General features: G+C 40.6%; 2 protein-coding genes across 8 annotated transcripts in view; one reads left to right on the top strand and one right to left on the bottom strand.

Annotated features, from left to right (window-relative positions):
• Positions 1-2511: 2511 nt before the first annotated feature.
• On the bottom strand, positions 2512-8982 carry LOC144721963 (NAD-dependent protein deacylase sirtuin-6-like). Of its 3 annotated transcripts, none has more exons than XM_078599965.1 (8): positions 8724-8982; positions 7376-7503; positions 6053-6235; positions 4692-4751; positions 4392-4487; positions 4201-4281; positions 3867-3990; positions 2512-3484 (listed from the first exon to the last, which is right to left on the bottom strand). In XM_078599965.1, the coding sequence occupies exons 1-8, from the start codon at positions 8787-8789 to the stop codon at positions 3176-3178; spliced, it is 1047 nt and encodes a 348-aa protein (XP_078456091.1). In that variant the 5' UTR covers positions 8790-8982; the 3' UTR covers positions 2512-3175. The 3 variants fall into 3 exon arrangements, with proteins under 3 accessions (XP_078456091.1, XP_078456090.1, XP_078456092.1); XM_078599964.1 differs by having other exon boundaries at positions 6008-6235; positions 8724-8928; XM_078599966.1 differs by lacking the exon at positions 6053-6235 and having other exon boundaries at positions 8724-8908.
• A 114-nt stretch (positions 8983-9096) lies between these two features.
• Positions 9097-13145, top strand: part of RAI14 (retinoic acid induced 14) — a 63021-nt gene continuing 58972 nt past the window's right edge. For 2 of the 5 annotated variants that reach the window (XM_078599963.1, XM_078599958.1), the window contains exons 1-2: positions 9097-9259; positions 9996-10081. In XM_078599963.1, coding sequence (XP_078456089.1) covers positions 10046-10081 — 36 coding nt within the window. In that variant the 5' untranslated portion in view covers positions 9097-9259; positions 9996-10045. The other 3 variants (XM_078599961.1, XM_078599960.1, XM_078599959.1) reach the window with 3 other exon arrangements.

Here is a 13145-nt window from a genome sequence, read left to right as displayed (position 1 = left end):
ATACATATCCAAAACTGTACTATATCCAAGGATTGATTGATTTCCTCGCTTCCATTACAATATGGAAGCACTTACTGTTTGTGAAGCCGGTACCAAAACATGTGCAAACATAACATAATATTTGATTTACAATTTTATTTGAGAACGAGCATTACACTCCCATAATTGTTTAAATTGCTCAACATTATATAGCTGAATTAATATAAGAACAAATGTAATCAAAATGAGATGAGCGATTCTGCGGAAGTTGAAAACAATGACCTTTCATTTCATTCATGATTTAAATCTTGCTTTAACATTGCATTTTGATGCTAACACTTTCCTTTATCCAAGGTTTGATTGAATTTCTCGATTTTATTTAAATATACAAGCAATTACGAATTGTCACGTGACTAGTCCAAGAGGTGCACAAATATTCCACAATTTCAATTGCAAATACATTTTGGCACCAGCATTACACTTTCATAAGTGTTTAAATAGCTCAAACCAGATAGCTTAGCTAATGTTAAGGACACATTTTTAGCTAAATAAAGTGTGAAATTCTGCCTAAGTTGAAAATGCTAAAGGTTGTTGAACAGATCACAAGAGATATAATTTTTTATCAAGTTTCAACGCTGACGGTCTCAAAATTGATATCAGTCATATGGTTAACCCTAAAATCAATCTATGCTGCCAAGCATTTCATTGCTATCTCTTCTACAATGAAGATGGCGAAAAAGCAAGAAAGGCCAAGTCAGCGACAGAGAAGACTTGATAAACAAAAGTAGTACTATACTGTTTGGGTCTTTCGGTAAAGTCACGTAGGTAGAAACATTATAAAAAAATAAAATAAAAATCACGTTTCGATCGCAATGCGGTCACATGTAAGAGGTCAAACAGTAAATCAAAGTAAATGTGCTATGGAAAGAACTCTATCCCAATAGGAATGTTGTGCCTATTTATATTCCATACATCGGATTCGCTCGGAGTAATATGAAGATCATATTGATTTACAGCCCTTTGTAAATCCACTGCTGAACGCAGTCATCCTCACGCCTTGTCGATACTTTACCTCGCCAGTGGAGGGTTGGCGGAGCAGTGCGCGGGCCAGTTCAGATATCACTTGCCAGTGATGTTGGACATGGCTGGTAAGGCTGGTAATATAACTGAAGTCATTACACCTTCCCTCATCATGTATGTCTCCACCAAAGGCCTCATAGGAAGTTGAAATGTCCCAACAGGAAAGATCTTTGTTGCTACTTTTAACAGTTTTTGTACTAAATCCATTTCGGTACATTTCAGGCAACAGTGTCAATGTTATATACCACCTGCATCGCAATTGTCACCACAGAAATAGGTTATTCCTTAATTATGTAGTGAGTCCAACTGAGTCGCAGACATTCCTTTTAGAGGCAACACTTTTATTTCTAACACCGTAACACAAAGGGGTAACTGCCCCTTTACCAGATACAACCTAGGGTGGTGACCACCTAGCTAACTCCACTATAGAGATACTGCTAGGAAGGGTCGGACCCTCACTCGGGTCTCTGACTACGTGGTTGCCTCATAAGACGAAGAGCTTCCAGCTTGTAGATGTTGAGCTTTCAGCTTGTAGGTGTTGAGCCTCCAGCTTGTAGAATGCAGCGACCCCGGTCCCTCTCAGGGACCCGCCTTATATCCCCCTATGGTTGGGGCCACTCCGCCCTCGGCCCCGCCCACCTTCTCGAGCATTCTCGTTCCCTCTTGATCCTTCGCAAGAGCTCTCCCTGGACAGGTGATCACCCACGAGCCCCCCCCACCTGGGGCCCCCTGTGTGGACACTCCGGATCACGTGTCTACGGGGTCAACCAGTGCCATGGCCCTGGGCAACCCTGCCCCTGTGCTGACACTCTCCCACTCCCCCTTGTGGGAGCCCCAACCACACGCTGTGCGTGGTGCCCACACTATCCCAGTGCTCAACAAGCCCCGCTAGGGCTGGTATTACACACAGCCACCCACACGGTGCTGTCCACGATGTAGGAACATCGAATGACACCGCCGTTCTGGGCCAGCACCATACAGTGACATCCCCGATGTCACTACATTTATGAAGGGAAAATAGGGTTGATGGAACGCTCCTCAACGTCTCACATTCACACACAAGCATGGCTATGGTTTTATAAAGCGCAGACATAATGCAGAACTGACAGAATATACAGGGTGCTTAAAATGTGTTTCACATTTATATGGGACTATCGTTTTTAATGGAAAAAAGAATGAATACACTGTAACAAGATAACAAATGTTACTCGTTTCAAAAAGTCAGTCTCCACTTGTTCACCATCACTGTGAACACATGCCTGGAATCTTCTCCAGGTGGTCTCCAGAGCCCGGAAACACATTTCTTGTGGTATTGTTGCAAATTCTCAGAAATGTAAGAAAAAATGTTGAAGTACCCTGTATAGATGAGACTGTACCCATCTTGCTTGTTGGCAGGCCAAGCAACCCTTGTAGGTACACGAAGGCGGTAAAGGAGGACCACCTTCACAAACATCCTGGCCAAGTCGTGATTTATTTACACGAAAAAAATTATCATATAAAAAAAATACAAAAAGACCATAATAAAAGGACTCATACAGGGACAATAGCAAGTATTAAAAAAAAAACAATCCTTGTGCCACAGCCATGATCTATTCTCTGGGTATCCTTTTAGGAAGTGAACAAAAGTAAAAGTTTGAAGATTGAACAATTGCAGTGGATGTCATTTGTAAGTGTTCTATTTTATTTGGACATTGCGAATGTTATGCCATTGCTGAATAATTATTACACCTGGCAGTTGGGATAAGCCAAGTGAATGGCAGCAATATTGTATTGCACTGCATTATATACTGTATTGTTTTGGTCTCTGATAACACTGCAGTTAAACATTTTATATTTCTTAAAATACATTAAATTTATTCTCTTTAAATTCCTGGATATCTTTTTTTTATTGAAAGCTGTAAAATGGGTATACATCCATTCTTACAGTGTTTTAATACGTCCAACACCACGCAAAAATATGGTAACAAATGAACGTGTTATTTTCTCGAGATAAAAACCAGGATCACAACATAGTTCTGCATTGAGGACATTTTCAAAGGAAAAAAAACATGCAGCAAAGACTTCACTTGTACAAATTCAGTAAACCTCAGCTTTCATATACATTTAAAAAAGGATGTTATGATGTTGAAATATTTGTTTCCTTTTTTGCAATTTTTTTTTTGGCCTCTACAAAATCACTACTATGATTTTCTCTTTTAAAATTAGCAGCAAAGTTCACAGTCTCGCTCACACGCTCTCGTTTACAATTTACAGCTGAATCTGTTGCCTCCACTTTTGTGTTGGTAGCAGTGTTGTGCGGCCGGCTGAATGAGCTCTCTACTACGGTGGGACCATCCCACGTTGGCACCATGACCCCCAGGTGTCCCATGAGCTTTGTCACGACATCGTCCACGTAGCCATAGATGCGGAGGTCGGCTTGTTTATCCTGTTATGTCAAGAGTTTGAGAGAAGCATGGGAAATTGAGTGAAGTTCACTTTTAATGGACAATACCATTATGATCACTTTATAAATTGCAAGCAATGCACTGAAAGTGAGACTACAGTTGCAAAGACATGCATTTTAAATATCCACTTATAGTAGCTCACCTACACAGGTAACTAGCCCAATACAGACATTTGTCCTTTAGAAGCAAATTATCCTGAAAATTGTGTCGACATAACCTAATGTTGTAACTGGCCTACAAACCCCACAGCTATTATGCAGAAATTATCAGCAGGATAGTATCCAAAGTTATACCATGAAAACACACTGATAAAAAACATTTTCAGCAATTTCAATTATTTTAAGAGTGAGGAATATTTCTTACCAGCTGGGTGGGCTGCAGATTCACTATAACGAGTTTGCCTCCATTCCGCTTTGTCAACAAAGGCAGGCTACCGCTGGGCTTAATCTGCAATGTTGTCCCCAGTGTAATCGTCAAGTCTGCATTTCTGATGAAAAGAGCACAAACGATAAAACATTTAATGCTAAACATACACGCAATCTAAATTCATGACAAAAGGTTTGCTTTCACATTTAACGCGACTGATTTTTGCAATGTTTTCCGACAGTGCAACACGGTTATACACCAACCGTCCGAACAAATGCTTCCAGTATTCTTATCTGTTTTCGTGAATTTAAGAATTTAGTTTTATCGTCACCTGCAAGCTTTTTCAGCCAAGGTTAAGTCTCGCTCAGGCAGAGAATCTTCCCAATCCAATATGGTGTCTTTAAGCTTTCCTCTGAAACACAATGTACATGTAAAAACATGAGTCATACATACAATACTCTCTAAGTTCACATAAATACAAGAAAAAAAGAATATGCAGAATAATCTGTGCAAAAAAGTTACCTGCATCCTCTGAGACCCCTAGCTTTAACAACATCACAAATCTTCCCAGTGTACTTGAGACCCATAGTGCCCACAATATGATCTCGAACATACTGCCTAGAAGGAGGTAATACCAAAGTTAATTACAACAAATTCACACAAACACAAATCGAATGCTTTAGACAAATGAATTCACACCTGTTGAAAAGCAGCTTTACATATTTAAAAGGCCAGGATGACTTTTGAATTAGTAAAACATATATTTTTTGTAAAGTTGTGTCTCCAAGCAAAAAAGCTGTTATATTTAAAATTTCTACTTACTTTCCACATCTTTCACATTCTTCAATGAACATGTTCCCATGCAGTTCAGATAACTTGTCCCTGAAAATTGTTACATTTTATGTTTTGCTTTCAATAATCAAACTCAACAGAAATCAATAAAAAAAATGTAAGCAATACAGCATATGGATGCCAAAAATGTGTTCTATACCTTATTTAATATCTTAGGCAGTGCAATCACTTACAAAAAAGTCATGAGGCCATAAATACAAATTTCAGTGCCAGAAATTTTTGCAAAGGTTGCCTCTGCAAAATAGTATGCCTTTTCATATCATTCGATATTAGAAAAAAAAAATTATGGCTGGATTCATGGCTGCCTGTCGGATTCCAGGATTGCTGGCTGGCACGCCAAGTGCTCGGTAGTGACATCACCGTGCACATCTGCCAAATAACATCACTCGCATCCCACAGCGTTGAGCCGGGTTAGTGCATCGCACTAACATCACACCTCCCCCTTACCCTCCGTCCACCCTATGGTGTATCCCACGCAAATAGGAGAGGAGACAGCAGGGGGGTTAGAGGGGGAAGAGATGGAAAGGAACAGAGAGGGCAAAATGGAAAAAAAGAGAGGCAGGGTAAGCGACATGCAATGGGAGGATTAGGGAGAGGCAAGAGATTGAGATGGGACAGGGAGAGGATGGAAAAAGGAGAGCAAGGGTGAGAGGTGGGAAAAGAAACAGGGAAATACAGTGAAAGTACGATAGGAATATAGAGGGAGGGGACAACGGAAGTGAGAAACTGAAATAAAGCAAGAAATCGACATCAATGGGGATATACAGTACAAAGGCAAGAGAAAGGTGGAGACAGGCCTCTATATAAAATGTTTTGCTGGCTGACTGGGACGGACAGATGATCACATCCAAAGGATGTGTAGGTTGGTAATTGAATGTTTAAAATCACGAACATTTTCATGTATTTATGTGGGTCTACAATTAAGCATTAATCTGAGCAGTGCCTGCTTTTTCATTAACTAGAACAAAAAAATGTGACCCATCAACTATGGTCGATGAACCAATACGGATAATAACCAATTATATAAAATCTTATCAGGGAATCTCTTAATAAGTTTTGTTATTTAGCAGTATATAAAATAGATAAGCAATGCATGACTTTTGAATTTTTAAAACCCCTTCAAAAACCAATGTGAGTGTGTATACATAAAAAAACTAGTAAATTGGCTTTTTCTATTTTTTTTCAGGATTTCAAAAATCGTCACGCATTATTTCTTCTTTAGACTGCACAGAACATTTCACAATGAAGACGTTTTTCGTATTATCTTGCAGTGTGCACAAACTGACCCCATATCCACATTAAATGCAATGAATGAGCAATGTCCTTCAGACCTTGGAAAGCCAGAGCGGATGTGCAAACCGTCGACATTTTGGCTAACCAGGTGCTTGAGAAGGCCCTCTCTATACAGCCCCAACATAGCCATGTGGGTGGCAGTGGGCCGTGCATCCTCAAAAGTGATATTGAACTTCGGTGTTAACCCCTTCTGCTCCATTGTCCATACTCCATTGGGGCCTCTGTAATCATCAGACAAAACAAAATTAATTTGGGTATCAAAACATTTCCAGAATCCGATGCAGACAATTTAAGAGTAATATATTTTTGTATCAATTAGGAAAACGTTGTTCGCTGGCTTCCTGCCTGGATTCCTTGCTGGCTGTCTGGCCTGCATACACGGTAGTGACGTCACCGTGTACGTTTGCGTGATGTCACCCACATCCCAGTGTTGAGCCGGTTTCGTGGACGCTGACGTCCAGCCTCTGCCCCAACCACTCTCCACCCCGATAATATATCTTGCACAAATGCAAGAGAGAGAGATGAGGGAGGTGAGGTAGATAAAGAGATGGAGAGGAGAGGTGTGTGAAACGGCGAGGAAAGAGCAAGATGGAAAGAAAACGGGATAAAAGTGACGAGCAGTGGGAGGATTAGGAAGAGGCAAGAGAGATTGAAACGGAAAAGGGAGAGGTGGGAAAAGCAGAGCGGGGGTAAGAGAAACAGGGAGATAGGGGGAAGCGAGTAAGATACAGAGGAGTGAAACTAAATATACAGTAGGAAAGGTAGATGAGGGGACAGCGGAAGAGAAACAAAGCAAGAAACCGATATAAATTGTGATATACTGTATATTACAGAGAATACAAGAGAGGTGGAGAGAGATAGGGCTCTATATAAGATTAAAACAAGTTTTGCAGGCTGGGAGAGATGGTCAGATTCAAAGGACATGCAGGTTGCTATTATTTGATCCAAAAGGGTCTTAGTGGGATATTTGGTCGATTCCTTTTAGTGATCAGGTGGAGGGAATCTGGAATATCTGGGAAAACACATGCATTGGGTTATCACTCGAAAGGTATGCAGATAGCCACCTGTCAGCTCGGCAAATTTGTAGTCTCACAACAGTACACAATCCACAATAGTTGCTTCCAACATGCGGGTATTAAAGGTGTGACCCACGAAGTCCAGCTGATGTGGCGTTAAGCATGTTTTTTATCCTAAACTTTATCACAGCGCTACACATTTGCACTAAATTTCAAAAGTGTTACAGGCATGCTTTCCTGTATTGATTAATGGAAAATGTCCTAGTGATGTACGACAGATACATCTCCTCTTTCGTTGTGTACAGGCATCATTTCAGGGCTGTGCAAAGTGCAGCTGGTGCCAACCTGAAGTCTGGAATCCCGGCTGCTGTGCTGACTCCAGCGCCTGTATGTATCACCATGTATTTGGAGGCACGGACTAAATCCGCGAGCTCGAGCACTTTGCGATCCACCTCCTCCGGTGGATCTATCTTCTGCAAGTTCAAAGTGGTGAATGGTAACGGTGGGGTTATATATCAATCAATATTATGAAAACATGTATTTAAAGCAGCTGTTCGTTGATATATTCTTTATTTACATCATGGGATATACATCAAATTTTCACGTGAGACCAGAGGAAAAAAAGCACAGACAATACCGGTGCAAATGTACAGGAACAAGCTGGGTACGGTGAAAGGGAATTCAGCAAGTACAACTACAGCATATGGTGAAATGTTCAGATGTTGGTACTGAGTAGATTAAGGGTAAAGTTGATAAGAGATGGTGCTGTGGTCGAGGAGGAATTGTGTTGGGTTAAAGGTAGTTTAATTGGGACGAGTGACGGTGTTACGGATTATTTATTTACGAACGTGTACAGTTTTAAGATTAGCTTTGGTGTATGGGTTGACTGTAAGTAGAATATGGTTAGTATTGAGATATGATTTTAAAAGACTGATGATTGGGTAGAGTATGGTTCGGGGTAGAGAGAGAGGTGCAGGTTATAAATAATAGACTGTACGTTGGGCAAAGATATTGCTGGGTTATGATAGAGTGGAGTACAAGTAGCGTTTTGGAGTTGGATAGCGAGTTGAAAGCTATGGTGAAGCAGCACTGTTAGTGCTGGACCATAAAATAGTTTAACATTATCCATGGTACTACTTTATACTATACACATGCCCTGCACCATTCATTTAACAAGCCTGGCGCTGCTGATGAGGTCCTGCCGGTCAAAAGCCGGTGTAGTTTTCTGGCTTAAACACATGCAGCTGAATATCGGTCTGGAAAACCCAAGAGGTCCATGGACTAAACACTAATCACATATTTCCGCACTTCCAATTAGCACGGTTGGCTACGTCCGGCGCCAAGTTGTTAAATTCACACATTTGCACATGTGCAGACACAGAACGGAGCTAGATTATAGATAGTATTCCTTTCTAAAAGTAGTCCTATTTACTTATGCATGATGCTCCCACGAGTGGTGTTAAAATTGCAATATTGTTACGTATCACTGCAGTGGCCGTATTATGTATATTATCGGACTTCGATAACACTGCAGTGGACACGTGGCAGCTTATGGATAACGCTAGACGATGAAAAAAGCCAGTCGTGATGCATCACGTATGTTCGATAACGGTAGCAGTGCAGTGTACAGCAATCACGCAGCGCCTGTACGCAACTATGGCGGAACTCACAAACACGCACACCCCACACAAACCTCGGCTTGGCCGCATTTCCCCTTATGCGGGTAATCCGAGAGGCCGGCCGCGTAGTTGATGGACATGATAAGGCTGCAAAAAAATCACGAATATACTAAACTTAGCAATAATAACAAAAGCAACAATAGTAACAATAGCGGTAGCGCGCTCGCTGTAACCCACGCCGACTACGCTTGACCCTTGCACTCTGACCCGCCCCTTCCCGCCGCGTTACGTCATAGCATGACGACATCGCCCACTCAACGCAAGACGGGCCCAACTACATGACGTCAAATCGCTGTGCTAAACGTATGACATCATTGCTACCCCCCCCCACCCCCCTTCATGCCCTCCCCCCACCCAGCTCAGGGGCTACGGGGTCCCGCAGCGGACAAAGCGGTTTGCGGAGTGGCGCGACGCGTTTGCGAAAGGAGCGAACCAACTTTTTTGCTTGGCAGCATCATCGATTCAAAGTATCTTATACCGAGCATTTGTTTAGTTCCTCGCTCTGAAAGTTTGCATGCTATTTTACGTGTGCGGTTTAATTTTTTTAAAGGTAACCTGGCGTGTTTGGTTGGTATAAAGCGAGCGCGCAGTATAGCGGGAGGGTGAATTGTGAGGATTTAATTGTAACGCGTGGAGTGGAATCTGAAGGCAGCTGAGGGGTTAGTTGCGTGGACGAACCCAATGATTGTGTGGGGTGGGGGGGGCCGTTATGTGGCGTTTAAACACGACCCCCACGTGTAACTTCTTTTAGAGTTTGCACGTCTCTTACCTCGCAGTGAGAATGAGGGTTTTTGTTTTGTTTTACTGAGCCAGAGTTTGCAGGTATTCATAAATTAAGCGCAGCTTCTTGCTGTTATTTGATTTAAAAACGGGGGCATTTTTCTTGTCACTTTTTTTTTATTGTACAAGTACCGACATTATATTTCGCTCGATCGTGGCATTCACTGCATTTAAATATAGTGGTTATATATGATTGCCATAATTTTTTTAACATGTTTGGTATTAAAGGTATTGCATTCCGATACTGTATTATACTTAAAATGTTATTCGGATAGCGAATTTAATTTTGACATTCAAGTTTTTATTACTGCACGAGAAGGACAGCGACTAAAGGGAGCTATACAGAGCCCCTCTGGAGGATATTTTTTTAATTCTGTGTGCATGTGTATTATAATACATTTGATGTGATTTAAGGAAATATGACCGCCTATTGTTATATTTGTCATGGTTTTTCTTTCACTTTTTATTTTCTTATCAGTGATTTTTATTTTGTTTTTCTATTTAAGGTGGGGGGGAAATCCGTTGAAGCAAGTGGACAACACCATCGGACTCAACAATGAAAAGCTGGAAAGCAAAGTTTAAGAAAAGCGATGTGAGTATTAACATGAAAAACAACACACCTTTTGAATGAGCATTGCGGCGATATTGTGATCAGCATTTTAACGTATTTTGATTGCAATTGAACGTGTATTGTACAATGAATTAAGGGCATTCGTGAGCAAGGGCCATATCTGTGTGTATGAAAGAATTGATGTTACTCTACATATGATGATCATCATATTCTATACCTACATGACTTTACCGAAAGAACTGAAGAGTATGGATCCCTGCAGTCACGAAAACTTCAAATATAGATCATCATCATCATCATCCATGTTCAGTTCAATGCTGGATGATTGCCTCCTCCTCATGCTGCCGCCACCTCCCAGCACCTGCACAGGAGATTATTTGCTGCAGGTCTGTACAATATTAATGAAGATACATCAACAACAGCACAGGATCACCTATAGGGTTGTTGACTTCTGGCGCAGTCGGTATTGCTTGACCTCATCTTGTCTGCTAAAGATTCTTGATATGCATCAAGTGGTTCGCCGGAAACAGAACATGATGCCAGTATAAATGTATCACAAAGCAGTATATCATCTAACATCTTGCAATATCCACATGGGAACTTATATACGCATTCGTAAACGAAGACGTATTAGGAAAGCAAGTGACAGGGATGGATTATGATGGTTGAAGATGCGTCAGAGAAGTATAATAAATGTGAATCTTGACTCCTTGTCATTGCTTTCAGTGGCAGCGTTAAACAGACGTAATTGTTACGCCGGATGTCGTGATGGGACCCCTGGCAAATGAGTGCGTGCATTCCTCCACCCTCTTAACTGCTTCCTGATGAGGCAGACAGGCAGACACGGGCAAGGGGCTGGCTCTTTACATCCGCAGGCGGGGTGGAGTTCAGTCTGCAGGGACTTTAGCAGTGCCAATGTCGACCGACTTGGAGTTTCCTGAAAGTCTGGATTGTGGAGATAGTCTGGTGTTGTTGTTGTTAGGTTGACCTTGAAAAGTTATTGCGAATAATGCGCAGTTCTGATTAGTTTCAGTGCATTAAAAAAATTAATATAGTTGATGAAACATTTTTTTTCCTTTGGCAACTCATTCTTTGGAACATGAAATAAAACTCAGGCAAACAAAACCCGTTTCGGGTTTGTTTACCAAGCAGTGGTTGGTAGAAAAGTACTGGGATAATACCATGCGTGTATTCATCATCTTAAGTTTATAAACAAAGCTTGTTTATCCTCATTAAGAATTGGTTAAATACACTTAATTATTTCTCCAGGGATGAAAGCAAATAGTTCAGTGAGGGGCAAAAGCATAATTTAGAGACAACATCGTGAGCTGCCTGTGAAACCAGTTTTGCTCTTTCCCTGCATTACAGGTCCTATCATTTTCCAAGGTTACACCAGCTTGACAAGCATTGCATCTGTGATTGCACTTCATGCCTGAAGACCTCCCAAGATAGTATCATAAAAATGCATGATAAATACGGATAACTCGTGCAATGTTTGATGTGGCTGCAGGTTAACGCTTAATACGTCATTTTTATAATCTTCACATTTTTTGGGTTTTCAATGCGTTATTTCTTAAATGTGCTTATTTTAATGTTACACTTAGTACTATCATACTCACTGATTGCATTTCCAATCTCAATACTATTGTAGTTGGCTATTGAGATTAGCTGAATGTTCAGTAATTTAGCTCCATTTTAAAGGTATTTTAAAGGTATGTGCATACATGCATTGCGAATTTGCAGTTAGCTGGTCAGTTATCTATTAACCAGCTCAAAGCTCTGACATTAGCATGCTGTGTGTGACGCTTAGGTTTACTGGAAAAAATCCTTCAAGTTACCTTAGCACTCCAGATGAGGTTTTGAAGTTCCTGGAATTTATATTTATTTACATGGTCACATCTGTTGATGTCAAAGATCACATAGTGGGCACGTCTGTCTGCATGTAAGCACACCGCTTGGAGTGAGCTGTAATTTCCAGCATCTTTCATGATACATTTGGAGTTCATCCTTTCATCTAGATGTAACGTTCTCTCGGTTTTCTAGCGTATATTTTATCTGCCATTTGGTTTCAGATATTCCTATTGAGTAGCAATGTAATTCCGAACAAAACGGTGCATAATAATGATAAAAATCCAACATTCACTGATATTATTTAACATTACCTGAAGAGGAAAATCCTTAATAAATGTGAGAAATAAGTTACAAGAAGCAGTCATATTTAAAAATAATAATCTTATTTTAGCAATTCCTTGACATTTTCAGTTGAATAAAAAGAACCCTGTTTATTATTCCCAGTGTGGAGCAGCCAAAGGGAATGTGAGTGGGTGTTTGGAGCCAAATAGCAAATGGCTTGCTCTCTGGGGGTTAATTATTCCCTTAGATTCAAATTTGCATTTTACCCATGCCTCCTCTCTGCCATTCTCAGGCAAGAATAAAGACCAGCCTGTTTTTTCTTCTCTGGTATCAATCTCTCCCATTTCTATTGATTGTGCAACATTCCTCTTTATTCCCTAGAATGGCTCTGCCAAACACAGGGGAGCTATTCAAGCCTGAATATTTTTAATGAAAGAGAACTTCAGATAGTTGGAATTTTACTGCTAAGCACTACTTAATCCCTAACAATTTTGAATGCATGACTTGTTGGCTACAACACTTATTAGACCTAATGATTATTGAAGTGCAATTTATTGGAATTATAATACAGTAATTGTAATGCTACACACACATAAAATGCACTGGACTCTTACTCTTTCACGAAGCACAAAACATATTCACAGACAGAATATTCCACATCAAATGTCTTTCAATAATTGTAACTGTGAGATCATATTTTGTTTTCTTGTAAATACATTCAGTGGTCAGTTTGAAGACATCTTTTCATAGATTATTTGCCTGCTATACATTTCCACGTGATACGCCACTTCGTTGAGCTATCATTTGTGGCCAGGTCGCCTCTAAAAAATTGTTAATAGCTGAGTGGGCTTTATCTGGTAAAATTGAAATAGTATAGTTTAATTTCAAACATTGCATCAGTTATTTGTTGGTTTTGAAACGCAGCAGCTTTGTTTTCCATCGTGGTGTGCAG

The sequence above is a fragment of the Lampetra planeri genome, chromosome 13 (assembly GCF_965212315.1).
Source record: "Lampetra planeri chromosome 13, kcLamPlan1.2.h2, whole genome shotgun sequence".
NCBI lineage: Eukaryota > Metazoa > Chordata > Hyperoartia > Petromyzontiformes > Petromyzontidae > Lampetra > Lampetra planeri.
This window is presented reverse-complemented; position numbering and strand designations above follow the sequence as displayed.